Here is a 26725-nt window from a genome sequence, read left to right as displayed (position 1 = left end):
TCTCTCTGGTCCAAGCGACCATCAAATCTAGTCAAAAGTCAAAAGTCATGCAACCTCCATTTCTTGACATTTCTCATTTGGGTTCAGCTATAGCATCTGCCCATGTACCACCACACACACTAATTTACCCACAATCCCACACACGCCACCACATGTATATAATCAAACTTACAACTGCACTTAGACTCTCTGGGAGCTACTTATTAGTAAGGATGTCTTAGCTCCACACTTGTAGTTTGCTTTCCTGATTAGCTTCTTAGCTTGACTCCATTTATGCCGCTTGTAACACACACTCCACACATGGCTTGCATACATTTCCACCTAGTGGTGTGTTTCTTGTTGACAAAATAGAGTTTAAGTTTCAATTCTCCCTAATGTTCTTCTTCTATCTACCCGTTATTTTTCGTCCAACTTCTGTCGCAAAACTTTTAATGAGTATTGCAGTCTATTAATGTCTTTTGTTAACTTCAGATTTGCCATCCCTAACACCGGCAATCCATCCTCAGGTTAATTCTCCTACGGGGAAACAAGCAACATGACCATCTCTTGCTCTCACGTTCATGTGATTTTGGCTAAAAATGCCATAAGTATATAAAATGGGTGCACACAAATTATTGGTGTAGAGGGGTATTTAGTTTGATGGCCAACTAACATTTTAAAAGGTTTTGACTAGAGAACTTTACTGATGTACTCCTTTTATCCCAAATTATTAGTCGTTTTAGCTTTTCTAAATTTATAGACTTGGCTATGTACTTAGATATAAATATATATATAGATGCATAGCAAAAATTATGTATTCAGAAAAACCAAAACAACTAATAATTTAAGACGGAGGAAGTACTCTCTAAGAAGAGAGCCTAGGGGGATGATATTCCTAATAGTGTGCATAACCAAATAAGGCAGCAATGCTCTCGTTCCCCTTCCACGGCCAATGTTAGTCGATTGTTAGGCATGTGGCAAATTCTTAGTCGATTGTTACTTATCATGTTACTTCTTGCTGGACGTTTTGTCCATGTATATTACCTATAATTGCACTGTAGTCCAATGCATGTTATTTTGGTTCACAGCTACATTTCTACATGGTGGACAAGTTTAACTTCTAAATAAATGTTTGGTTTTCCTAGCTGTAGTTATGGGGCAGCATGCCAACTTAGCATTGTGAGTCATTTATTTCATATAAACACAAATCTAAAATTATGTTTCGTCACTGTAAAAAAAACTGTTTTACTTGATCTTAGCACCAAAAGTTTGATAAGTCATGCCGAAGGACTGTCATGATTCATGAAGGAAACCAGGCCTCGTTCGCCTAACTATACCAAAATTTCGCCTAACTTGGCCAACCAGGCACAGCACGGGTGCGGCCGTTCCTGTGGGCCCCACCTGTCATGCTATTCCTCCCCGAGGATCCTCCCCCAAATTCCCCAATTCACAGGCTGCCTCGCAGCAGCTGCCGGCCACATCGCGCGCCCGCCTCGCCGCTCTTCCCGCCGGCAGCCGCACCACAACGTCAGATTCCTCGTCCGCTTCTGCATAGCCACACAGGGACCCGAGCAACCAGCCTACTCCTCCCTCCCGCATCTGTCACCGGCCGCGCCGTGGGAGCTTGCCATTTCTTGGATCTCTGGGCGGTCGGTGCCGGGCACGATGTCTGGAGGCCAAGACGACCCCGAAGGCTCAGGTGACTTCGATTGGTCTAAGCTAGCTCTCAGTTTTATATTAATGCTTTTTTTTTGGAAGAATAAGATGAGTGCTTCGACTATCTAGCTAGCTTGAGCTTGCACGGTTCCAGTTGCTTATGTAATGCAATTCACGAATCTCTGCAGGCCTACGCGTAGCCTAGAGATTTGGTTGGTAATAGCCTTCCCTGATACAATTGTTATGACTGTTTATATGTGCTGCCATCGTAAACAGGCACACGTCCTGTTTTTGGCAGGGTAGTTTATTCCATTGTATATGATTACGGTTATTTGGTCTTTGAACAATTTTTGGAGTTTTGTTTAGTAACTGAGATAACTAGGGGTTATTTCCTAATATCTTGTTCTAGCAACTCTTGTTCACTTTTGCGATGTCTTTTTAAAATGACAATATGCGCCAATCAGACACAATGAGAATTTTGCCATTAATCTTTTTCTATGAGAATTTTCGTCGAGCTTTAAACGTGAACTAATACAGGGCTGCAAATTGATGATGCCCAATGAATAGATTTTTACTTATTATCAGTTGTGTTCGTGTATGTGCTCTGATTGTTAGTGATGCACTGGACATATTTGGCAGCTCACATAACCGGGGAAAAGAATCCAGAATAGATGCAGGCTGCAAACTGTTGTGTCCAAAGAATAGTTCTTTACCTGTTCTTAGTCGTGTTCATGATGTGCTCTGATCGTCAGTACTGCATCAACCATCTTTGTCAGTCCTTTAACATATGAAATAACCTATAATAAGTAAGTAAGGACTAAGGGTGTTCAAAAATCATGAGCCATATTTTGCTTGCAGAAGTAACAAGACTTGAAAACCAAATTGAGCTTGCTGAACATACAAGTTCTTAGGGACACCCTGAGCCTAAGTAAAGCAAAACAGATTGCAGATTCCAGTAGGGATGGAAACCGGGTATTCTGTAACACTGAGTGAGACGAGTTATAAATCTGTACTGTTCACAATTCAATGAAATTGGATGAGTTTTGCTTGTTGTAGGTAACCAGTACTTAGCTGATGTAAGGTATGCGGTTAGGTCCCATATACTACCACTTATAGATATTTTAATGCCATTTAAATAAGTCTGAAAGTGGGGTTTATCATGGTGACCATACAACTCCATGGTTCCCCAATTGACAAATGTTACTATCTTGCATGACAATTGAGCGAGCATTTGAACTTTACATAATTTGCTTTTAGTGCTTACTCACTAGCTTTCATTTCTTGTCCTCACAGGAATCTAGTGAATATTGTAATGTCATGTTCTGCGGCAGAATTAGATCCCAAAAAAGTGTCTGGCTGGTATTAGCATTTCCTTGTTTATTAAAGTAGTTATAGCCTTAGAGATAGCACGGTTGAACTACCAATTGATCTTGTAATAGATTAATGAGGATGACTGATCCTGGGGCGTATGGAGAAAAAAATGATTTCCCTTGTGATTTACTACTTCACAATGTTGAGGGCACTATTTGTACTGATCTCACTACTAGCTACCTCTACTGGTGTGCATTACATGTTATGAATTCAATTGTTGCTAGTACTTTTGCTATATGGTACACAATTTTAAGTTTGATTGACCTACTTCTATTGATACAGTGGCCATCTTGCTGCAAAATTGCATTGAAATCTTCTTACTTAATGTCATCATACCTTATTCATGTAGATCAGAACATGGACCTGGAAGAAGGCAATACCACCACTAGGATCAAAAGGGCAAAAGCCACAAATTGGCCCAGGGTCATGTCAAAGTTTTTGCTTGATTGGTACCTTGAGAAGAAGAGAGGAATGCCACCCAAGACCAAGTTCAAGAAGATGCACCATGTTTGGTGCACATCTGCAGTTAACTCTAAATTCAGAACAAATTACTCTGTTGACCAGGTCCATCGCCATTTTAGGCGTTTCAAGGAGATTTGGATCATTGTGACTCGGTATGCCAATGTGACTGGGAGCAGGTTCAACAATAAACACAAAATGCTTATACTTCCTGCTGCCACTATGGCTAGTTTACCTGTAAGTATTGTATCATAAGAAAGAACAGATTATTTTGCATTGTTTTCCTACTGCACTAATGAATATTTTTCTTTAACAGATAGCGGAGCGTGCTATTCTCGCCAAGCCCATTCCATTCTTTGACCATCTGCTACAGCTCTTTAATGAAGGTCAGCTGGATGCTGCCTGCATGAGAGACCCTATTATGGACGATGATTCTCATGAGGAGTTGGAAGCCCAGATTGCATTGAATATTATTGCCCAGGGTGCAGATACAAGGGATCAAGATGGGGCGAACTTAGATATTATTGAGTTGGAAGGTGAAGATAACCATCATGAGGTGGCAGCAAGTAGCGGTGGGGTCCCTTGTGAAGTGATGTCTGACACTAGTGCACCATCTGCACAGCCATCTGGGTCCTTTGCTGAGAGCACAATGGCTGCTCTCAAGCCTAACGCAAAGAAGATGAAGATCATCAGCAAAACAAAACCAAGTCCGAAGCCGCAGGCTCTAGTTCCGCATGATGGCAGGAACGTAGATGCGTTGAACAGTACATTAGTGGGGATCCGTGACAGTGCTCCAAAACTGGTTCGAGCAGCACCAACATCAACATCAGATCCAAATGCCCCTTTATGGAATATGCTAAAAGAAATTCCACTGACTCATCCTGATAGGCTCTCTGTTGGAATGTACCTTTGTAAGCCAGAGTCTGAAGTACATCGAAGCTTTTTCATGAACATGGGTAAGGAGTACCTCGAATCATGGGCCCGTAAGTTCTTGGCTGGAGAGGAACCTGGAGCCTTATAGTTCGATAACTGAATCCAGATTGAGGCTTTCCTGCAACTGCATCATAGTGTGAGCATAGACTATGCTGCTGAGCTGTCATTTATAGGATCTTGTTGTTAATGCTGATTTTATGTTCTACAATATGCACATCTTGTGCTTCGTCAGTTGGTAAATATCAGTTTGGTAGCTGTCATGTAACTTAATATGTGGACAAGTTAGTTCGCATCTCAGTTTGTAAGCCTTTCAGGTTATTTTTAGCTCTGAATCCCCCAGGTTGTATATGGTAATTGAAATGGTCTAATGTTACTTGTGACATACTCCGTCTCTTATTTGAGTATAGATTAATTTTAAGGAACCCTAGGTTTGAGGCTGGTTGTATGTGATTTGGAAGTATATATACTCACAAGTCACACATGTTACTGCAAAGTGGCTGGGTCCGATTCTCTCTATAATATAATGTAAGGCCTGCTATTTTGGAAAATTGAGAGTTTATTTTGAAGTAATTTTTTTCCAAGGACCTTATCGCATAATAGGGCTAGGGTTTTACACTTGAAGTGGGCCCACACCTCCTCGCCGGAACCTCTATTGTCCCCAGGCAGGCCACACCTCGTTTCAGCTCACGCCTCCCACGCTCGCTCCGACACCTCGCCCGTCTCGTCGGAGCTGCGCCGCAATCCAGCCGAAATGGCGACCGCCAGCGACGGAGACATGGGGGCGGCAGCGCCGCCGCCGCTTGAGTCGTTTCTGGCCATCGGGCTCGACCAGCGCACGGCGGAGAACGCCCTCGCCAATCGCAAGGTCACAGCCAACCTCACCGCCGTCATCGCCGAGGTATGCGCCAAATCACGCCCCTAGCGTTGCGTCTGCGGCTAATTTGCAGTTCTAACTGATGCTTGTGCCGCAGGCTGGTGTTACTGGGTGCGACAAATCTGTGGGGAATCTCCTCTACACTGTAAGAGTTTCAAACTGTTGAATTGAGTGATCGAAGATGTATCTTCGGTGATGCCTTTTGAATTGCAATTGGCCAACGACCGTGAATCTGTTATGCAATTGAATAGGTTGCGACGAAGTACCCGGCAAATGCACTAGTGCACCGCCCCAATCTCATTAAGTACATTCTGTCAGAAAAGGTGCTTTTGTTTTCCTGATGTTCTGCAGTCCTTGATTATGCGATGTTGTAATCTTGGATGAGTTTTAACTCAAACCATGCAATTTCCAGATCAAGAACTCTGCGCAATTGGATGCTGCACTTTCGTTTCTTTCTACCTTGGGTCCTGATTCCTTGGATCTGGTGAAATTTGAAGAGGCTTGTGGTGTGGGTATGTTTTCTTAGATGTAGTTTTATCCATGTCACTTCTGCAGTTAAAATTTGTAAAGGTGTGGAGCCACAAGCTCTTGCTGTTGATAATTTATATTAAGTGCTTGTTTAGTGCAGCATTTGTGGTTACATGAATTAGTGACAACTCACAACCTAGTATGCACTTTTGATAATCATGTAAAATCAATATACTTCAAATAATATCAGCTATTGGATTGCTTAAAGTATACTCTCCCATTGTTCATTTTGATTCGATGTTATGCTCACTAGTCCATAATATTTCCTTTTCTTGCAGGGGTAGTTGTTTCATTTGAAGAGATTCAGTCAGCAGTCTCTGATGTTCTAAATGAAAATATGGAAGCCATAGTGGAACAGCGATATCGTATAAATGGTTTGGGTTGCAGTTCACCTTCTTTTACTTCAATGTTGTTGTTTCACCTTTTTTTTTCTTTTGACATGGACTCTAAGAGTTGAGCGTTATCTGTTCCTGTTTTTCTTTTTCAGTTGGTAGCTTATGTGGACAAGTTAGGAAGAGGCACCCCTGGGGTGATGCTAAATTGGTCAAGGTTACTAAATAGCTGAAGTTGTTGGAATTTTCCCCAAATTTTTACATGTTGCAAACTTGGCCATATGGCTTGCACTTTAATTTGGTTACTACAATTTGGTTATGCTACAGGAGGAAATTGAGAAAAGGCTTGTGGAGATTTTAGGTCCAAAGACAGAAGCAGATAACGCTAAGCCAATGAAAAAGAAAAAGGAGAAGCCTACCAAAGTTGAGGTTTGTTAGCAATTCTCTCAAGTTTAAGATAGGGCTATCTGATTATCATGTCAGTCAGTATGATTTTCAATGATCATCAGGAGGAAAAAACTGTTGCTGCTCCACCTTCTGAGGAGGAACTAAATCCCTACTCCATATTTCCTCAACCAGAGGAAAACTTCAAGGTACCGTGAAGGCATGAACTATATGAGATGCCATCACATTCATCATACTATGGAAAACTTAAATGAAATTATCTTGACTGCCTTTATTTTGGTGATTTAGGTCCATACAGAAATATTTTTCAGTGATGGAAATATATGGAGAGCGCACAACACAAAGAGTATTTTAGAGAAACATCTTAAAGTAACTGGAGGAAAAGTGATGACCCGCTTTCCCCCAGAGCCTAATGGATACCTTCATATTGGTCATGCCAAGGTTCTGATAATCCCCTACAATGAAGTGATCATTATTCTAACATGAATTTCATGAAATTTGAGATGATGCTTACATGCTTTCTCATATACAGGCTATGTTCATTGATTTTGGACTGGCTAAAGAGCGCAATGGCCACTGTTACCTTAGGTATGAAGGAATTTTAATTGATCTAGAGATATTTACTTTTCTGTCACAAATACTTACAGACTTTCCTCTTGATTGTTTTATTTTCTTTCGTGCACTTTTACAACTTTTACATTGAAAAACATGCTGATATCATATCTCTGCAACAGGTTTGATGATACAAACCCGGAGGCCGAGAAGAAAGAATACATAGACCATATTCAAGAAATTGTCACATGGATGGGCTGGGAACCTTACAAAGTTACATATACAAGTGACTATTTCCAAAATTTATATGAACTTGCTATTTGTTTGATACAGAAGGGACTAGCCTATGTCGATCACCAGGTTTGCTTTCTTTGGGCTTGCTTGTTTGGATCAAAAGAAGCTAGAATTTCACGTATAGGTGTGTTTTGATAACAAAAAATATGTAGCATGTTGATATTGAGTGATGCTTGCAGACCCCAGAAGAAATTAAGGAGTGCAGAGAAAAGAAGATGAATAGTCCGTGGAGAGATAGGCCCATTGAAGAGTCACTGAGGTTATTTGAAGATATGAGACGTGGGTTGATTGCTGAGGGAAAGGCTACTCTTCGGATGAAGCAGGACATGCAGAATGACAACAAGAACATGGCTGACTTAATAGCATATAGAATAAAGGTAATTGATCCGACATAACTATCTGTATTTTTCTCAAGTGTAGGATTATAATCTTTGTTAATGTACATGCAGTTTACACCTCATCCGCATGCTGGAGACAAGTGGTTCATCTACCCAAGCTATGACTATGCTCATTGTTTGGTAGATTCTCTTGAGAACATTACACACTCGGTAATGTCTAATTATTGCTTTCTGGTTGTTTGGGCCCCAAATTGTCATCAACTAGTCTAACTATTCAATATTGTCAGTTGTGCACTCTTGAATTTGACATACGTCGTCCGTCATACTACTGGTTGCTTGTAGCCTTGGGCCAGTACCAGCCACATGTCTGGGAATATTCAAGGCTAAACATATCAAACAATGTTATGTCCAAAAGAAAGGTATACCACTGAAACTTGTGGATGCAATTTCTATTGGAGTTTGTTCTATTATATAGTTAGATTTTACATCCTGTGTCTTGCAGCTGAATCGACTTGTCACTGACAAATGGGTAGATGGGTGGGATGATCCTCGACTGTTGACACTAGCAGGGCTAAGAAGGAGAGGAGTATCATCAACAGCGATTAACTCTTTCATTCGTGGAATGGGAATAACAAGAAGGTAAGTTGAGAAATGTTTTACATAGATTCGTAAAAGAATTGTCCACCTATTTTTCATATACACCATTTTTAGGGAAACAAAGTGAATCACAGATCCCAATGCACTTGGGTAGAAAATGGCTGCATATATGCACCTAGAGCACAAAGTCGTCCTACAAAGTGGTCCCTCTCTATACCAATCTCAGGAAAATCTTCTCTAGTTTTTATATTACTGATACCACTAAGTTTATTTTTCATTGCAGTGACAACAGCTTAATTCGCATTGAACGTCTTGAATACCATATTAGAGAAGAGCTTAACAAAGTAGCCCCTCGAGCTTTGGTCGTTTTGCATCCTCTAAAGGTTCTGCATTAAAGTATTTTCCAAATTCTTTTTTCTTACTTTGTTAATTGCTTAACTGATGAACTAATTTTTTTATTGTTTTGGTGAATATAGGTTGTTATAACTAATTTAGATCATGGAACAATAATTAACCTTGATGCCAAAATGTGGCCTAATGCCTCTGATGATGATGCTTCAGCCCACTACAAGGTGCTTCTTAATTCTCACACGCTATATGACATCTTTCTTAGAAAAAAGATAGGATTTTTTTGTGGTAATGAAATGATATCATTCTGCTAAAGTTCTGCTATTGCCTGTGATGTCTATCCCAACTTTCCTAGGTTCCATTCTCAAGAACTGTCTACATTGAGCAATCTGATTTCCGCCTAAAGGATTCGAAAGATTTCTATGGGCTTGCTCCTGGTAAATCAGTAATGCTGAGGTAATATATTTGCAAGCATCTAAGTGCACACCTATTTCATGCCTAGTCACCTGACGTGTTGCTAATTGAATGGATAGACATGCATTCCCGATAAAATGTACGGAGGTTATCTATGGAGACAATCCGGATAGCATTGTTGAAATCCGAGCTGAGTATGACCCTTCTAAGGCTACAAAACTGAAGGTACATAAGCCACTGAAATCCTTCTGTACATAAGATTTTTTTGCAGCTTTTTATTTCTGATTCATCTACAATTTGTGTAGGGCGTATTACACTGGGTTGCGGAGCCTTCTCCTGGGGTTGAGCCACTCAAGGTTGAAGTCAGATTGTTTGAGAAACTGTTTCTTTCAGAGGTATAGTATTTTCTTCCTTCCCTTCCTGTTGCAAGTGTCTGTTGTAATGGAATGTCCCGCTGACTTGTCTGGATGTCTTTCCTATTCAGAACCCTGCGGAGCTGGAGGATTGGCTGGGTGATCTCAACCCGCAGTCAAAAGAGGTGATAAAAGGCGCATATGCTGTACCATCACTTGCAAATGCCATGCTGGGGGACAAATTCCAGTTTGAACGCCTTGGTAACATCATTAGGATCATGTTTATATGTTAACTCCTTGGATAGACAAGATAAAAGGATTCCTTTATCTTAGTTTCTTACCACCTTGTTGCGCGGTTACAGGTTACTTCGCTGTGGATTCAGACTCGACGCCTGAGCGTATGGTGTTCAACAGAACGGTTACCCTAAAGGATTCTTATGGAAAAGCTGGGCCCAAGTGATCTACTCGCCTTCTGCAGAGGAAGAGATTTGCTCACTTTGCTTGGCGAAAAGGATTCTGTTGTAATACTGTTAGTGGTTTCTAAAGAGTTGTAGGACACTGCCCTGCATGAGATTTTGTGGGGCACCCCAATTTTGCTTCGATGACACCAACACTGAACTGTTGTTTTATCAATGGTAACTGAAATTAGGTTTACATGATAGCGAATTTTATTTAACTCGAGATTTGATGTGGCATCGATGCAGATACCTTCCGGTATGTTTTTCTCTCCTTTTAGGCTCGTGTGTCTCATCCGATGGAGATAAGCTCTCGACACACCATTTTCAAATATTCTCTCAAACTAAACAAATATAACCAAAACTATTGCACAACTATTCCAGGATTTACATTATAATATTTGCATACTCAATCAGGAAGAGAGATAAAAAAACAAATTAAGAGGAACTTTGCAGATTTGTTTTCGAAAATAGAACTTTGTAGGTTGAATCCGTAGAGCCTCTCTCTCTTTGGGGGAGGGCTCCGGCTGTCTGCTCCGAGGGTGGAGCCTAAGCAGATGGAGCTGGTTTTTTCCTTTTAGCTCCGCCTGCTCCTCCTCGCAGGTAAAGCCGCACCTCCAGCTCTCCTAACCTCCGGGCCCGTAGACTCGATGGGCATTGAGCTACTTTCAGTTATGACTTATGAGTCGCGAGTGGAGGAATGTCAACTTCCATTCGGTTGAGAGATCCTCTGATCGTCCCCGCCGTTGGACTCCCACCGTCCCACGCCTACCACCTCTGCCGTACTTAACCTTCGATCCGGTTTGACTTTTGAAGGCCCTTGTCCTGTCACTGGCCCATACCTGTGATCCGTCACCTGCCCTAACGAACACCACTACCACCACTCCGCTAGCCTTCCACCACCCAAACAAACTTCTTCAGAATTTTCAAACCCGCACCCGCTGACTCTTGCCGGGTATCGTCAAAGCATCCGCCAAAAAGTTCGGCGCCTTTTTTAGCCGCCGATCAGGACGACGTGCGTGCAAACGACAAACAAATTAACAAATCCGGCAGTGCGTTCGTCCGCTAGTCCAACGCTTGCTAAAACAAAGCCATGCTACCACACGACTCCACGGCGCGTTTGAATTTCCCATCCCCGCTGGTCAACCCTCTTCGCTGCCGGCTCGACAACTCCACTGGTAAATATGCATAAGGGCATGCACAGCCTTGAGACTCCCTGTACAGTTTTCAAGGCATAAGAGACACTTAAGTAGAGTCCAAGATTTCTACAAGCTATCTCTTAATAAATGATTAAGAGTAGAGACTCCTAAAGAGACAAGTATTTATAGAATTGTAGACACTAGAGACTGGGTGTTGTCTCTTACTCTTAAAAAGATGTGCAAGAGACCGTCTCTTGACGAAGAGCCTGTCTCTTAAAATTTTATTTATTTACCCCCTTAATACCTCTCAAGAGACGGCTATAACAATGGACTGTACTTGCCCTAATGCATCTGACCTCGAGCCACCTGCCGCCGTAAAAAACAAACATGGTAACGTCACACGTAGCCTGGACACAGTTAAAAGGTAAAAATGCGCGTCTGCTAGCGTTGAGTGCAGCGGGTTTAAGGGGGAGTGGGAGTAGAGAGAGGGAGAGAGAGTCAACAGCTTTGCGAGAGAGTGGGAGTGACAGTGAGTCAGAGATGACGATGAGCGTCGTTGTCACCAAGTCCTCGCCGGTGCTCGTCGGCCCGTCGACCGCGCCGGCGGCGGCCGGGCAGTACATCAACCTCTCGTCGTTCGACAGGGCCCTCGCCTTCTTCCCGGTCACGTCGTTCCACGTCTTCGACCGCGCGATCCCCAGGCCCGCCGAGACCGTGCGGGCCGCGCTGTCCCGCGCCCTGGTCCACTACTTCCCGGTCGCCGGCCGCGTCACCGTCGGCGGCGAGGGCGGCGGGCGGTTGCGCATCGCCTGCACGGGCGAGGGCGTGGCGTTCGTCGCCGCGTCGGCCGACCACCCCCTGGCGGACGTCGGGCTCCTCGACCCGCCCTCCGGCGCGCCGCTGCTGGACGACCTCGCCGTCGGCCTCGGCGCCGAGGGGTTCCGCCCCTCGGACCCGCTGCTGCTCGTGCAGGTCACGGAGTTCGCCTGCGGCGGGTTCGTCGTCGCGGTCACGCGGAACCACGCCGTCGCCGACGGCACGGGGTTCGCGCAGTTCATGCGGGCCGTCGGCGAGCTCGCGCGGGGCCTGCCCCGGCCGTCCGTCCTGCCCGTCAGCTGCGGCGACGACTCCCTCCCGGAGCTGCCGCCGCTGGTCGCCGCCATGGAGAAGGCGCTGGTCGTGCTCGAGCCGCGGGACTTCGCGTACCTCGACATCACCATCCCCTCCAGGTGCGTCGACCGCATCAAAGCCGGATTCACCGGCCACGCCGCCGCCGCCCCCGCCGACGGCCCGTGCACCGTCTTCGAGGCGGTCATGGCCGTCCTCTGGCAGTGCCGCACGCGCGCGGTCATGCCCGAGGACCCCTCGACCCCCGCGCCTCTCATCTTCGCGGCCAACGTGCGCAAGCACGCCGGCGCCAAGCACGGCTACTACGGCAACTGCATCACGTCGGCGGTGGCCGTCCCGACGAGCGGAGAGGTGGCGAACGGCGACATCAACGACGTGGTCGGGCTGATCAAGCGCGCCAAGCAGCCGATCCCGCACCAGTTCAAGCGGAACAGCAGCGTCGCCGCCGTCACCGCCGGTGACGAAGAAGAAGGTCCCGGCGGCAAGCACAAGCAGGAGGAAGGTGGTGGTCTGTCCGCGGAGCAGGTCGACGTGATGTTCGGGTACAACGCCTTCGACGTGACGAGCTGGCGGAACCTCGGCGCCGACGCGGTGGACTTCGGCGGCGGGAGGCCGGCGAGGGTGATGTGCCGGATGGACCGGATGCCGGTGCCGCACTGCGTCGCGTGCCTGCCATGCAGCAGGAAGGACGGGGCCAACGTGTTGGCGCGCTGCGTCAGGGAGGAGCACGTGGACGCCTTCCTTGGGGAGTTGGCCAAGTTCACCGGATGACTTCTACTGACAAGGGACCTGGTCCCTGCGCAGCTGTCTGTTACGACTGCTGGTTTGGGAGGCAAGTCCAACGTGTCACAAGATTAGGGACCTAGTAGTACTTGTTAAGTGATGATTGTGTTTGCTTATCGACGTTTCTCAGTAGCCAATAAATTAATTTCCTCCGCACGGTGGCCCGAGGTCCAGAGACCCACGCCCCCCTGCACTGCGGTCTTGAGTCTCGAAACCCCGAAAGCTAGCACCTCCCAAGTGCCATATGCTGGCGCGGACCGATGATAGGTTTAACTCGAAGAGGACACGGACAAAACTGATTTTACGGCACGAAAACACGGGTCGAGGCGAATTAGCGGGCACATCAAATTTCGAAGTTACAAGTCCAGTCACAAGCCAACCAGAGTGTAGTCCATTTATTTACGGCAAAGTGCTGCCTCAAATTCTCATATCACAATGCAAAGCCACAAAATTTAAGCATGGCCTAATTTCCTAAGAAGCAACTACTAGCATTTGCACAAAGCTTGCAGATTAGACAAACAGCACTTCCTGCAAGCAAATAAACTTTAGAAAAGGCTGCAGCTCTTTACATGTTCACTTGTAATGAATACCCTTTACAATAAGTCCGAGGGGCATCAAATCTTGATAGATGTTTTACCCTTGGTGTCAACCGGGGAATAATTAGCTGACAGATTTGATGGAGCCCGACCTGCAAAAGTGCACACCAGAATAGTTAGTTTGAACTATACCAGGTTGAAGGCAAGAGAATTTGTGTGCAAGAGATTCGGATCTTCAAACCTGTTTATCTTATCAGAGGAATCAGAGTCGTTGATTAGTGAATCAATGGTTTCCTTACCATAATTCCCTGATTCTATCGCCAGTTGCAATCCCTGAAATGTAATTTAGCATCCATTATAACAACTTGCAAGCTAGTTCGATTGCAGCAGACTGGTAATTAATAGGCACCAGTATCAGAAACATTTGGCTGTGCAGATTCCATCAAACTACCCGCATTCTTTGCTGTTAACTTTCACCAGTGTAAAGATAAGCGGGGCACCATCATAAAGATATTTCACTCGATCATTTTTCATAACAACCAACTTTTAGCATTTGCATAACCATTCCAAAGATATTTCACCACCAAATTTCTGTGTTGGTACTCAAAACATTTGCAAATCAAACTAAATGCTACGACCTCTTAAAATATGTAGCGGCTAACCTGTAAGAATTTTTGACCTCCAAAACGCTTCGTAGACACTTTTGGGCCCTCCTGTAGCAATTTAATAAAACATGTTAAATGAAATGAAGAAACAACCTGGAAGCTTGCAATGACATAGATATAAAACAGAGAGAGTCCCGCTCAGGTCATAAGTGTAGGAATGCAGTAGAGGAACTACAATTAGCTCAGGTCATAAGTGGAAAGTTATAATGCTTAGATACTTTGGAACACTAACGTATCAAATAACAATACTCTAGTGCTTGCCTGACACCGATACCCTATGCTCGGATACTTGTCAGACAAGTATCCAAATTTCCTTGGTTTAAATAGATAAAAGTAATTCCAATACTTTGTTGATACCTCTATAACTCTTCCCCAATAGCTCCAAACCTATTCACTGACTATGCTCATAAAAACACTCTATATGCATGAGCATCCTATCCAGGCCGCTCCTTATCATTCCTAAAAAAGTAGAGACCACCTCCTTGCTAGCCCTAGCTGCCAGTCATTGATGTCGCCCCTAGAATCACCTCTTTGCCTCTCTATCTTTCCTTCTATATCAAATGCGCAGTCAATTAGGTAGCAAATTTTATTTCTATATTTTTATTATTTACTGTATATATAAGTGTATCCTCCTATCAGTGTTTTTGGGAAAATGACATGTCATAGTATTGCGTATTTGTGTCTGAGTATCTGGGTAACATAGAGTGGAAATGCTCATACCAGGCGTTCCGGCAGCTTTCCACCATTTTGCTCTATGAATTGACAGAGGTACATCACACCGGCACATGAAAAGTCCTGTTGATAAAGAGTACCTCAGTCAATATAAGAAAGACTGGTACAAGGAAATATTTATTAATTGGATGCACATGCATCTGGTGCCCCTATAGGCAACAGACCTACTATTATGACTTATGAAAAGCATGCAGGATGAACCTTTGGAAACTCCCAAAAAAAACATGGATAGAGTGCATGCAATACATTACACATGCTAAAATGGTCCATCAAACTTCCTACCTTCAAACTTATATTTTTCAAATTGCTATTTTAAAAGAAAAAAACAAACTGAATAACTGAAATAGAAACAGAAACTTTTGTAAGTGAAGGCCCACCTGTTTGGCTTCCATTGAATCAATTTTCCCATCCTGTAGAATTATAAAGAAATCATGTAAACAACTTGGTAACAAGAACTATATGTAGTGACCTCAAATCAGGTATACACTTACCAGACCCCAGACCAATTCTTTGATGTTCTTAATTTCTGAACCGATAGTCTCAAGCTTCAGTCGTGCATCAGTAACCTGAATAGTGGAAATAGATGTTTCAAAACCATATGACCATTGAAATCCCTTCATGCACTTTTCAATGGATGATAGTATAATGAAGTTTAGAGCATATTGATATCCAATTATTAAAGAAACAACTCAAACAGACATGGTATCATTAAATTAAGATAGGATGAAAAGCAAACCAAGTGCAAGCAAACACAAAATACAGAAAGAGTAAAAAAGGTGTGATAATAAGGGAAAAGTACATCATCTCTTATCTGTCCAGATATAGCTTTTTGCTGATCCAATTTATCATCCAACTTTTCAATGCGCTGAGTCAAATGCCTTTTAGCAGCCTGCACAAACAAGAACGGTTTAATTATTTGAGAACACACAGGTTCTTGTATAACAAACTAGCAAAAGGTCACAACAACGGCACTCAGATCATGTGGCAGAAATACACAACCAACGACTTGGGAGGAAAGATCAAGAACCGATTTGATCCAATATCAATTCAAACACCTAGCAGATTTCTGGTGCATATGCAAGACAACCATAGCCAGGGTACATTAAAAAAATACAGTTCCCTTCTAACAAATAGTTAAATAAAGCAATTTGCTTCTTGCCTTCGACAGCTTACCTTTTGTTATCAACAACCACCGAATTGTTTAGATTAATTAAGCATAAGAATATATTTATGCCAGAAAATTGAGTATTAGCCTACTAAGCTTATATTAAACAATAGAGAGTACTAAATTAACATCTTACTAGTTACTACAGTAGTACCATACTAGAGAAGGACAAATTAGCAGTCATAGTGAACTCAAAATTTAGCTTAAATCAATATTTCATTTTCAGAAAGAAGGAGAAGGCACTGTTTCTGTGATAAGCAACTAGGAAAGAACTATAAGTACTTACAGCAAGGGAGCTCTGCACTTGCTCCAAATGTTTAGTCATACTTGAAACAGCATTTGCCATGTTGCGCTTGGTGACATACATTAGATCTGAGAATGAGATGCCCTGGACAAGAACAGTACAAAATGAGTAATAAGGAATTTAATACACTTGTGAATATAGATGATAGAAGAGGAATTCAAGAAGACAATTTAATGCCTCAACAGATAGATATAAAAAAATACAGTTAATCATATCTGCTTTTCAGAATAGAAGGAAAATGAACTACACTTCAATTATATTAAGTTTACGACAAGAAATGATGAAACAGAAATGGGAGAAAACAGACAATTCCAGGAAAATTAGCATATACTGTCAAGTGTCAACAAGTTGCTAGTATCTGAGAAAACATAAAAAATGTCATCACCAAGGAGGGATACATACCTTCCACCACATATAACCATAACCCAGTGCCCCTACAGTTGCTGCGGGTACTATCAAACCTGATACTCCTGCAAAGAGATTAAGATCATTGGTAGATGCTACATCACCAAGGATATAGGCTAATGTCCTAAAAACAAACTTATAGCATCCAGTCATCCTTAGTCAAAACTTAAAACTCAGGCAATTTTGTCAGCTTGACTCCCATTTTTAAGTTCAAATCAAGCAAGACAAACCTGATGGTCCAGAACAGCCATTAAGAACAGTAATCGGGCGTGAAGAAGCAAGTTGTCGGACCTCCATTGCTAGGCGACGCACCTACAATGTTGGAGTTTGTGTTTGATATGAGAAATCTGAATGAAGATGACCATTAAACATAAACAAAATATGTACTTAATAATGACAATTAAATGTGTAGTTATTCAAACAATTAAAATCACATGCAATACACTGAAACCACGTAGAGTGCTGATGAGCCATGTTCGGCTACATTAATAAGTATTTTTATGGATTATAACCACATCATGACAGGGCCTATCACGCACTTCTTTGGGGCTTGTGAACAATATCCACACATTCCTGTAGCAGTAGGCCCCCACCACCCCCACACATTCTTTTAGACTGATCTTAATACAATTGCTATGAGAGCCCTTTACATATGGAAGCTTATCATACTCATTAATTACTTACAGAATACAGACATGGATGGAGCTGGGAAATAAATTCGTGTGTATGTTGGGGTGGGGTGGGGTGGGGGGGAGCAAGACCGTGTTAGGCTCTACCTAATCTCTATGAAATTTTATTAGTACTGATTAAAGGAATTGATCAGGTATAAGGGCGCCCAGGGCTCCCCCTAGCCCCACAATTGGCTCCGTCCCTGAATAGAGACATCAACCCGGTCTACAGTCTAATCCCTCCCTAAACTCCTTTCCCCTTCAAGCGCTACTCGGCGCAGTTTATACCGCTACTTCATAATGATCTAAGAACCAATGCACAATCAATAACTTTCCAGGAGTGCTAAGGATTCTTAATTCCAATTGTACCAATACCACTTGCAGTGCATCACAAAATGAAAAACAACAATAGTAATAGTAGAATCATTATCGAAACTAAGTTCAACCTATAAGGAAACAGATCAAATACCAACATTTCAAATGTTATTTTTTGAATTAAGATTATTCTAATATACCTCCAGCGAAAAAAAAGACAAAGCCTAATTCAGAACCCTCACACTACCCCCCTCCTTCTCCCCTGAGAAAAATAGAGGTTGCATGAAAGAATCACAAAAGAAAGAAACCACGGGATGCAATGATCCAAATTGTATAGCAGCACTGTCCATTGCCGGGAGTCGTTGACAATTGCAGATAAAAGGATTTGTTTCGATGGTCATGGTAGCTGTTTGAAACAAGCATGTATGATGAGTGCAGATAGAAGGATGTGTTTCTACAGTCATGGCAACCGTTCAAAATAAGCATGTGCATGCAAAAGAACAATATTAGAACAGAAGTACACAAGCGCAGTGATTGACTGACACAGAGAACTGGGGATCTATCTAGAGACTAGATGATACAGAGCACAACAAACTTGGCAAATATTTGATGATCAAAATCCTCAAACGACCACTTTGCAATGGGCACTTCACCAAAGGAAAAGGAGACACCAGAATAACAAAAAAGAGTCTCACCAAGTATAGTGTGTGGTCAGCTTAGGATCTAGCATAATTGTTCTCCCTGATATTTCTGTTTTTTATTAAAAATAGAAAGAGACTGCATGGGATAATTTTTCCCTCGGACCATTGAAAAACACAGATACCAATTAACATGGCAACAACATCAAACCGGATACAGTACTGAACACGTGATGCATTTCTAGTTTTTGAATTGACCACTGCTAGAGAAGCCGGTGCATTGAAATAAGGGATTACGGGAACATTACAAGATGTCCTGCTGAATCTGAGAGGCAGAAGCAGGCACTCACGTATCCGCACAACCACATCCAACATACTAGCAAGTTGTTTGAAGTGCAGGGAGATCACACGCACCTGCGAGGTGAGCACCTCGTTGAGTTCGGCATCCGCGTCTCCAGCAACTCCGCTCTTCCCCTTGTTCCCCTTGTCGAGTATCTCCTGCAAACCCACACGTCACAAATCATCAGAACCAGAGCATCCGGGGAGCGGGCGGAGGGATCACAGGCTGCGTCCGAGCGCGACCGGCGTCCAGAAGAAGCGACGCACCTGGAGCTCGCCGAGAATCTCGGCGAGGCGGCCGTTGCGGAGGACGACGGAGCCGGCGACGCCGGCGCCGACGAGGACCACGACCTTCGTGAGGCCCATGCCCGCCTGCGCCATCGCCATGGCTACGGGCCGCCCGCGTAACTGGGAGGTGGCGGCGGAGGAAACCCTAGCTCAGGGCCCGTCGAGGTCCGCCCGTGCGAGGCGTTGAGCTGGTCTGGTGGAGAGGGCGACGAGAGGGGCGTAGGGAGAGAAGGGTGGGGCCTACGTGGCGGCGGGAGAGGAAAGTCGGTCGGCACGCACGAGCTGCGCCTGCGGAGCTAGAACGGAACACGACACCGCACGTATTTTTGAGATGACGTATTGGGCGTTAACTAAAAACCGCCCAAGTAACAGATCCTTTTTCAACAAATTTACTCAAAAAATAATTACAGTCATAATTAACCAGGAGCTCAATACAGGATGCGCTTATTGGTGCTATAATGCACCGTGGAATAAACATTTTGCTTATTTAAAGCACACAAGATATTACTTATGTAATTATGCTCTCTTAATATGTTAAAAAATTCACACCTCCCATATTTTGATCTCTAAAATCTATGAAGGTTTTTCATTGATGACGGTTTCATGTGGATATGGTAGAGAGGCTTTCCATCGACACCTTCTTTAATGTTGAAGACGGCCACAATGAATATTTTCGCTAAGCATGTAGGCATGCTTAGTTTGAGTTTGTGTTTTGTATCCACAAACTCATGTTGTTTTTTTTCTTTTTCTAGCATGTATTAATGAGCTGGGGGTCGAAACTGTAATAATGAATGGTTGAGTGCAAAACTTATGTAAAGATTGGGATAAAATTCATTTTTCTTTTTTTGAAGAACTAAAATTCATTTTTTCTAAAAATTAGCAAGAATGTACGTTCAATTCAGTTCAACATTAAAGTTCTAGATTTATAGTAAGATTTTTGAGTGGTTATGAGTTCAAGCTCATTGATTTCATGTTAAAAGTTTTTAAACATCTGAGTTTATTGCTTTTTTCCCTCCTTCCCATTCATACATTGGACATCTGTTTCCTTTTATGAAGGGGAGTCGCAAGACTGTAGAATTTTGGTTGGACTTAGAAAGAATTGAGACATGTCTGCTGCATATTTTTAAGTTACCCAAAATATGTCGGGTTCATACTAGGAAATATATATAAATTTGATGTAGACTCCATCAACGTCTCTAAATGGGCAAAAGCGGATGGAACCAACAAAGCGTGTCTGCTGTTCTTTTTTCCAACAAAACCGAGTAGGCATGAATGTTTGCTAGAAAAGGCTTATGGGCGGTATCTAAACAAATGTCATACGACATTTTGCTAGTACGATCTAATGTGACAACTGAAAGATAGAATTTTTTTAGGCCATGTGGCTTCAAATTCTTAAGAAATTCCTGCATTAGGTTGATGACCAGCCGGGATAGTAGCAGTTTGTTACTCATCAATCACTGGTGTGCTCAGAATATCATTGAAACTATAGTCACTTACCATGTCCATGTAAAATTTTGAATAAAAATCAAGATGAAAAAACTTCTAGACGTTTTAGCCCTTAGAAAAGTCGAACTCCCCCTCATTCTTGAATCTTGATGGTAAATGAGCTAATGGTAGCTTTCTTTATTCACGATGCTACTGCCCTGATTTTCGCATCGGACTATGTTAGGCTGACCCATGACCATGAACTCGATACAGTATCATGCACAGATAGCTATTGTACATACAATTTCAACATGTATCACTAGTTCGCTAATCACTGCTATGTCTTCAACACAATGTTGGCAGCACAGAATATTTTACCTTGATGTCACATTAAAAGTTGATGGCGAATAGATTATATGGTACTTCCAGATATAAATGGTAGAACTAGCAGCTAAGATACTAGATTGGGTGGAACTTGGAAGATTCAAAAGCTACTGTAAAATTTCTCACTCAGTTTACATTGATGGCTCAATAATCCTCCCCTGCACTTAACTATCAAAACAAGGCCACCTTCACTCCGACCCATCGCCGGAGCCCTGCTGAGTGGTTGCACCGCGGTAGGCGGCAGACTCTTCCGCATAGCGTTGCTTGTCGACCTGGGACTGTTCAATGTATGGTTGCCTCTCCTCAGCTGTAAAATCGAAATCATAGGAAGTGATTAGAAGAAATAGTGTCCACTACTGCCATGGTGGTATCTCCAAGCAAACACATAATCACCAGTGTATGTGCAACGGCATTGGAAGTATGTGTCACAAAGCTGGGATGTTACCTGACATCTTTTGCCACCTCTCCCCGAGCTTCTTCGCAATCTCTGTGGTAGCCAGTTCAGGATTACTGCTCTTAATATTCTGCATTTGGAAAGTGCCAGTTAACATGTTCGTTCTTGCAACCTAGCAAATACATGAAGAGTAGAGAAAATAGCAGAGCTCGGTCCAAGATTTACTAAAAACTGTCAAATCAGGGGCTTGATAAACGGGCAAAATGATTTTTCTTCTAGTTTCGTTTTATTTTGTCAGCAGTATAGCCTTCTGAATTTCAGGGTTTTAAGAAACTTACAGCTCGCTCAGCCTTTGAGAAGTACATGAATGGAGCTATGGCTCTTTTAGGGGCATTCGGATCTTTCTTCTTCTTTGGCTTCTTTTTCTGAGAACCTTCATCAGGCACACTCTTCTGCTTCTTCTTCACAGGTGGCTTTGAGCTACTTGCTTCCTTCTTGGAAGACTTCTGTAACAAGTGGTTCATTAGCACGGCCCATTACCACAAAGGTTCTGATTCAAACTCAAAACGTTATAATGGTGTTCTGTAAAAGCAAATCTAGTCACCTCCTTTTCTCCCCCGCTCAAACTAGCATCAGAGCCATCCTCATCAGAATCATCAGTAGGAGATCCACTATCATCCTTGTCTGCCACAAAATCTTCATCCTAATGTTGAAGAGATTGCACAAAAATGTAACATACAAATGACTAAGGGAATTCTATATTAGAATATCAGTTAAACCGAGACAATACCTCTTCGTCACTTTCCTCATTCCCAGCCTGATTTTTTATCCTCTCCAGATGTGGATCGACAGAATCATCATCAGTGCTCTGAAGAACAGCAGTGACACCACCAGCTCTACCTTGACCATCTCCAAGATTCAGAATTTTTATGTGCTTACCACTTGAAAAATTAAAAAGAAAGAAATAAGAAGTTATCATCAGTTTCTTAAAAATCATGGTGGCTACAATGATGATTAAATCAACAAAAACATAGCAAATACCTGATGAAGTTGAACAGGTTATGATATTCATTCCTTTGGATGTTTCTGAAGAGATGTTCTTGATCATTTTTCAGCTTTATCAGGAGGTCAAAATAATGAGATGAAATACTGGCACCACCAGCACCATGACGCTCAAATTCAACATATTCAATCTGCAGCCAATAACAGCTTACCATAAGACAAAAATAAACAAATAAATGAACTACTTTTTTGTCTTGTTCTTAAAAAACGCACCTCCTCATGAGGAATGAGTGTAGGGGGTTTTGGCAGAAAGAAAAAGCCCTTTTCAAGTGGATAAAGCAAACCATCTTCAGCTTTAAGTGATGATTTGACTGCATATCCATCTTGGCAACTGCGGAATGTACTTGGCCTTGTCATTTTAGCACCAGATAAGCCACGAAGGACCATGGAGAATACCTCATGTATTAGACCCTACGAATAAATCAATAACCCAAGAAAATTTTACATGAACAAAGGTTATAACTAGCAATCGAAGATGCAAGCAGTGTAAGGGATCATCATATTAAAAGCCTGGAGTGCAGGGACAGATAAGGATCTACACAGTGGTAAAAAACCCCAGTAGAGGGTTTGGCCAACCTGGGCTGGGACCCAGGTTTTGCACAAGAGAAAAAAAAAATCCCTCTTACAGGCACCGGGATAAGTGTGCTCCGCACGTGAGGTTGAGTGTGCCCAATCAGGCATCACATTCAGGGGGGTATTTTCTCAACTTAATTAAATGCAGCAGGCTGCCTTAACCCGCCAGGTGAGTTTTTTTAAGGTCAACACAATGCTTTGTTCAGTTGCGAAACTTTGCCAAATGCAGTTAATCAACCCCCCTTGCTTGCAAGGAAGAGAACAGTAAGGATAAGAAAGCTTGAACAGTTCCATTATATTGAAAATAAATGCATTGAATTATTAAAATTCAATCATGTGAAGGAAATGTGCAAACAGGCGAGTATGGATTACACATCACAAGTTAGATAGCCAGTAAAAGAAAATGAACATATGCTAGTATCCTTTCAATGATGCAAGGATAGATTACTTATTGAAAGCAAGTAAATATATCACCCTATAAGAGCTCTCAAGCCTATCCTTGTATTTTTCAGCCAAAACCTCCTCACTTAATGTCAGTTCCCTTTCAACCACTGTCTCTGTCTCAAACTGCTCACACAATGAGGAGATTAATTTCTTATTGAATGAAAATTTGATCCAATTTAGTGTGAAAATTGAGTGGTAGTACAAAACCTGAATAACAATGTGAGGATATAATGTTTGTCCTTTGCGAATTGGTGGGTCAAGCGTGATAACCACGAAAGTATGAGGGTTGTGTGACTGCATAGGTGAAAAGGCAAATGATGAATCATATATATTAATTTGCAGTCAACCATATACGCAACAAAAGATCATAGCATATAAAATAAATATGAAATAAATGTAACCTTTGGTAAAACAAAGAGGCGAAGAATACTGCTATACTGTATCTTGAAATCATTAGCTTGTCCTTGGAGTCGCAAAAATGAATGATGAAGCTCAACACTGTATCGACCTCTGAATGTAAAAGGAGCATTTAGCTATTTTTGTAAAAAAAACTAATATACATTAAATTGAATGGAGCAGATATCCAGCTGTAGATTTTCCTACCTTGGTGTAAGAATTGCAATTCCATCGAATGTAGCAACAGCAGTCTCTGAGGAGCCCCCACCGTCAATTTGAACTGATATAGCCTGCCATAGCATCTAAAAGGGAGAGATATTTCACGACTTGCACCATGTATGCATATGTTTTTGTCATCTTGTTCTTATAAGCAATCTCACCTGAGCTGAAGTACGATGCTCATCTCCAACGAATTGAGTATTTGAAGTTGGTACATGAAAACTTAAATCCATCAGCGAATCTTTCTGCAGTCAAAGCAAGGGAAAAGAGTTGAGATCAGCTGTAAAGGTAACAATCATCAAACGTAGACTATTAAAATTACAGCTTTTGTCAACGGATCTGCAATTCAATGCAATCAAATACTTGAAAAGTCTATCTAATGACTAAGCATGGGAAACATTAATGAGACTGAAAGATCAATTACAGAAAAATCATTTGTAAACAAATAAGAGATGCTATGAAATAAAATAATATGGCAACTATGGTATCCATCAATGATATTTGGAAACATAAATAATCCACTTCTTGATTTACTCCCAGAAAATAGTAAGGTGACGAAACAATAAAATTTAATAGAACTATATGGATAAAGAGAAACACATTCTGGTAAACCACAAGACCTCATTAGCCCCAGTAGTATCATCGACATGGAACTCTAGGACGACATCTGTCTTCCCTTGCATCTGACTCTGCGACACATCTGCTAGAGAGACTTCAAATGCTTCCTTTGAACCGACATTAAAGCAAAGCACATTCCCTAAAATGGAAAGAATAGTACAAGGAATCAAACCAAAACAGAGGTTGCCAAAAGGGAATGTAGCACAGAAAATGCCACAGAAAACTTGGCTAACCATTTATTGCAATTCCACCCCAGTTGTGCCCACTAATGGAAAGCTGCTTCTCCTCTGGTGTAATTCCCGTGCTCTTTTGTATGAAGTTAGTCAGGCCGCTAACATCCTACAAAGTAGTGGAATAAAAGTGGACTTAAAATATACACCGGTTTTAATTATCTGAAACAAAAATAGGCACTGGAACAGATATCAAGTGTATGATAAGAAATCCAGATGCATTCTCATTTTTCAGCATGTTTTCAAGTTAGAAATAGAAAGAAGGTCCTTAGGATAAACCAATGGAGAGAATATGACCTGTTCACGGAAGCCAAAGAACCTGTAACTGAGGCCTTCCCTTGTCCCAACACTAAGCTGATAGGATTTAGGAATTCTCATCCATGTCACAGATGTGATATCAGCTTTATCAACCTCAATGATCTTTCCTCCCCCTTGCTTCTTCCATGCCAGTCCTCCTGAATAAAGTTTGAACTGCCCAGGGTTCTACATCACAAGTCATCAATGAGAATTTCATCATCAATGAGCGTAACCAACTGCGTAAAGAATCTTATAAAAATGATGATTCTCTGAACTGATTTACTGCATCCCTTCATTTTGAAATAAGCAATGGAATTGGTTGGTTCCTACTTCCCTAAAAATAAAAAAAAACATCAAGACTAGAGGCAAAATGCACATCTCAAATTTGCAATAATGAAAAAAAACGCGTTTTACATAAGTATGATAGACACTGATAAAGCTAGAAAGATAAGAATATTAATCCTTGAACAAGTGCACATATTCAGAACAAAAGGATTTAAATATTTTTAACCTTTGTAAATAGTGGAGGCCACAGGTTATGAACTTATGATCTTCCCGAAGGGAGCAGCGATAGCCCAGTAATTGCAAGTTGAGTGGCCCTTCGGCTATAGGGAACATGGTTTGCGAAAATGCAACAAGACAGGAATTGAGTATATTATCTTAAAAATTAGAATTTTTCTCAAGTTACGACCTGATGCTAAATTCGGTAATAATTTGATATGGAAACCCATGAGTTCATTTAGTTGTTCCAAAGGCCTACATTGTTCGAGGAGCAGTTCCGGCAGAATCCCTCAAAAGTTTTCACATGGCCCTCGAACAAACCCTAACGCGTGATCTCTGGGAAATCAAGCGCCGCACGCTGAGACGCCAATCAACGAAATTCCCCGCGATCCCAAACCCCGCAAGCGAGAGCGAGATCGCCGCCACGAAATCGAAGCAACAGGCGGTAGTAGTAGTAAGCCCTCGACTCGCCTCTGATAGCTAATCACGGCGAAATGAACTCGAGAAGGGGAATGGGATTGAGGGCTCACGCCGCCGCCGCGGCCTCCGAGGGAGATGTTGTTGAAGTGATGGCCGTCCGTCATCTAGCTCGCCCGCGCCGCGCGCGCAGCCGCCGGTGTCCGCCGCCGCTAGAGCCGTCTCGATTCGCTCTCGCGTGGTCTCGTCCTCTCGCCGATCGCCTCGTTCGTCGTGAGTGTGCGATCGCGGAGCTCTGCTCTCCGCGACGAGAAGACGGCTTCAGTTTTTGGGTGGGGGAGGGGTCCGGTGAGGGGAGGGGATGGGGGCGCCGCGCGGCGCGTTAATATAGGCGCTTTCGTTTAGACGGGGTCTGACAGGTGGGGTACCTTTCTCGCGAGCAAACCCAACCCCTTTTATCCAAGGTTTTATGCATCTCTCCCATTACTATGGGCTAATGGCAAGCAAGTCCAACTTTTGACATCGGTTTTCAATTTTATTTTTTTTAAAAAAAATAATAATCTGCTTATCATGAATGCGGGTATCAATGGAGCAAAATGTGGTGGAAAGAGAGAAACAGAGTAAAGAGAGGAGAAATGGTGTTGAGAATCTGCCGATCTGGCGTGCAATAGCAGAGGAGGAGGAAAGTAGAATGCGACAGAAATCGCATTGGCAAAAACCATCGTTAGATCGGAATTCTCAAATCAAATTGTGATGGCTCTACCCATTTATC

At 42.6% G+C, this 26725-nt stretch overlaps 5 protein-coding genes across 10 annotated transcripts; 3 read left to right on the top strand and 2 right to left on the bottom strand.

Moving 5' to 3' along the window:
• Nucleotides 1-1365: 1365 nt before the first annotated feature.
• Nucleotides 1366-4802, top strand: LOC112887052. Of its 3 annotated transcripts, XM_025953133.1 has the most exons (4): nucleotides 1366-1678; nucleotides 2929-2994; nucleotides 3356-3702; nucleotides 3782-4486. In XM_025953133.1, exons 3-4 carry the CDS (start codon nucleotides 3364-3366, stop codon nucleotides 4484-4486), a joined length of 1044 nt encoding a protein of 347 aa, XP_025808918.1. In that variant the 5' UTR covers nucleotides 1366-1678; nucleotides 2929-2994; nucleotides 3356-3363. The 3 variants fall into 3 exon arrangements, with proteins under 3 accessions (XP_025808918.1, XP_025808919.1, XP_025808917.1); XM_025953134.1 differs by lacking the exon at nucleotides 2929-2994 and having other exon boundaries at nucleotides 3361-3702; XM_025953132.1 differs by lacking the exon at nucleotides 2929-2994 and having other exon boundaries at nucleotides 1369-1678; nucleotides 3782-4802.
• A 141-nt stretch (nucleotides 4803-4943) lies between these two features.
• Nucleotides 4944-10094, top strand: LOC112887051 (glutamine--tRNA ligase-like). The gene is made up of 22 exons (XM_025953131.1): nucleotides 4944-5296; nucleotides 5370-5417; nucleotides 5524-5595; nucleotides 5685-5784; nucleotides 6079-6174; nucleotides 6288-6349; nucleotides 6460-6561; nucleotides 6642-6725; nucleotides 6826-6978; nucleotides 7070-7125; nucleotides 7272-7449; nucleotides 7563-7760; nucleotides 7833-7931; nucleotides 8009-8140; nucleotides 8224-8360; nucleotides 8602-8701; nucleotides 8795-8890; nucleotides 9022-9122; nucleotides 9200-9305; nucleotides 9386-9475; nucleotides 9565-9694; nucleotides 9796-10094. Exons 1-22 carry the CDS (start codon nucleotides 5150-5152, stop codon nucleotides 9891-9893), a joined length of 2385 nt encoding a protein of 794 aa, XP_025808916.1. The 5' UTR covers nucleotides 4944-5149; the 3' UTR covers nucleotides 9894-10094.
• Nucleotides 10095-11438: 1344 nt separating this feature from the next.
• LOC112886905 (acyl transferase 15-like) lies at nucleotides 11439-13094 on the top strand. The gene has a single exon (XM_025952926.1). It carries the CDS (start codon nucleotides 11568-11570, stop codon nucleotides 12924-12926), a length of 1359 nt encoding a protein of 452 aa, XP_025808711.1. The 5' UTR covers nucleotides 11439-11567; the 3' UTR covers nucleotides 12927-13094.
• A 192-nt stretch (nucleotides 13095-13286) lies between these two features.
• LOC112886906 lies at nucleotides 13287-19221 on the bottom strand. 2 transcript variants are annotated; one of them, XM_025952928.1, is made up of 13 exons: nucleotides 18973-19221; nucleotides 18781-18864; nucleotides 16976-17057; nucleotides 16743-16810; nucleotides 16323-16424; nucleotides 15671-15760; nucleotides 15363-15437; nucleotides 15249-15281; nucleotides 14860-14934; nucleotides 14137-14187; nucleotides 13716-13807; nucleotides 13576-13626; nucleotides 13287-13466 (listed from the first exon to the last, which is right to left on the bottom strand). In XM_025952928.1, exons 1-12 carry the CDS (start codon nucleotides 19090-19092, stop codon nucleotides 13599-13601), a joined length of 900 nt encoding a protein of 299 aa, XP_025808713.1. In that variant the 5' UTR covers nucleotides 19093-19221; the 3' UTR covers nucleotides 13287-13466; nucleotides 13576-13598. The 2 variants fall into 2 exon arrangements, with proteins under 2 accessions (XP_025808713.1, XP_025808712.1); XM_025952927.1 differs by having other exon boundaries at nucleotides 13287-13626; nucleotides 18973-19220.
• Nucleotides 19222-20693: 1472 nt separating this feature from the next.
• LOC112883825 (FACT complex subunit SSRP1-B) lies at nucleotides 20694-26291 on the bottom strand. 3 transcript variants are annotated; one of them, XM_025949067.1, is made up of 17 exons: nucleotides 26067-26291; nucleotides 25547-25640; nucleotides 25036-25221; nucleotides 24742-24847; nucleotides 24511-24647; nucleotides 24052-24135; nucleotides 23879-23973; nucleotides 23677-23785; nucleotides 23483-23569; nucleotides 23306-23398; nucleotides 22472-22669; nucleotides 22238-22389; nucleotides 21987-22137; nucleotides 21801-21899; nucleotides 21535-21702; nucleotides 21248-21326; nucleotides 20694-21109 (listed from the first exon to the last, which is right to left on the bottom strand). In XM_025949067.1, exons 3-17 carry the CDS (start codon nucleotides 25114-25116, stop codon nucleotides 20991-20993), a joined length of 1758 nt encoding a protein of 585 aa, XP_025804852.1. In that variant the 5' UTR covers nucleotides 25117-25221; nucleotides 25547-25640; nucleotides 26067-26291; the 3' UTR covers nucleotides 20694-20990. The 3 variants fall into 3 exon arrangements, with proteins under 3 accessions (XP_025804852.1, XP_025804850.1, XP_025804851.1); XM_025949065.1 differs by lacking the exon at nucleotides 25547-25640; XM_025949066.1 differs by lacking the exon at nucleotides 25547-25640 and having other exon boundaries at nucleotides 21535-21699.
• Nucleotides 26292-26725: the final 434 nt, after the last annotated feature.

Source organism: Panicum hallii, chromosome 3 (genome assembly GCF_002211085.1).
Source record: "Panicum hallii strain FIL2 chromosome 3, PHallii_v3.1, whole genome shotgun sequence".
Taxonomy (NCBI): Eukaryota; Viridiplantae; Streptophyta; class Magnoliopsida; order Poales; family Poaceae; genus Panicum; species Panicum hallii.
Note: the sequence above shows the minus strand (reverse complement) of the source record. Positions and strands in the feature narration are given on the sequence as shown.

Coding starts and splice junctions, on each gene's coding strand:
- LOC112887051 (XM_025953131.1), top strand. CDS start 5,150: ATGGCGACCGCCAGCGACGGAGACATGGGGGCGGCAGCGCCGCCGCCG. Junction 5,418..5,523: donor TGGGGAATCTCCTCTACACT/GTAAGAGTTTCA, acceptor GCAATTGAATAG/GTTGCGACGAAGTACCCGGC. Junction 8,891..9,021: donor ATGCTTCAGCCCACTACAAG/GTGCTTCTTAAT, acceptor CAACTTTCCTAG/GTTCCATTCTCAAGAACTGT.
- LOC112887052 (XM_025953132.1), top strand. CDS start 1,645: ATGTCTGGAGGCCAAGACGACCCCGAAGGCTCAG. Junction 1,679..3,355: donor AGACGACCCCGAAGGCTCAG/GTGACTTCGATT, acceptor TTATTCATGTAG/ATCAGAACATGGACCTGGAA. Junction 3,703..3,781: donor CCACTATGGCTAGTTTACCT/GTAAGTATTGTA, acceptor TTTCTTTAACAG/ATAGCGGAGCGTGCTATTCT.
- LOC112883825 (XM_025949065.1), bottom strand. CDS start 26,120: ATGACGGACGGCCATCACTTCAACAACATCTCCCTCGGAGGCCGCGGC. Junction 22,138..22,237: donor AACCTGTTCAACTTCATCAG/GTATTTGCTATG, acceptor TAATTTTTCAAG/TGGTAAGCACATAAAAATTC. Junction 21,703..21,800: donor TGAGCGGGGGAGAAAAGGAG/GTGACTAGATTT, acceptor CACTTGTTACAG/AAGTCTTCCAAGAAGGAAGC.
- LOC112886906 (XM_025952928.1), bottom strand. CDS start 19,092: ATGGCGATGGCGCAGGCGGGCATGGGCCTCACGAAGGTCGTGGTCCTC. Junction 15,761..16,322: donor AAGTGCAGAGCTCCCTTGCT/GTAAGTACTTAT, acceptor TTGTTTGTGCAG/GCTGCTAAAAGGCATTTGAC. Junction 15,282..15,362: donor AAGAATTGGTCTGGGGTCTG/GTAAGTGTATAC, acceptor ATAATTCTACAG/GATGGGAAAATTGATTCAAT.
- LOC112886905 (XM_025952926.1), top strand. CDS start 11,568: ATGACGATGAGCGTCGTTGTCACCAAGTCCTCGCCGGTGCTCGTCGGC.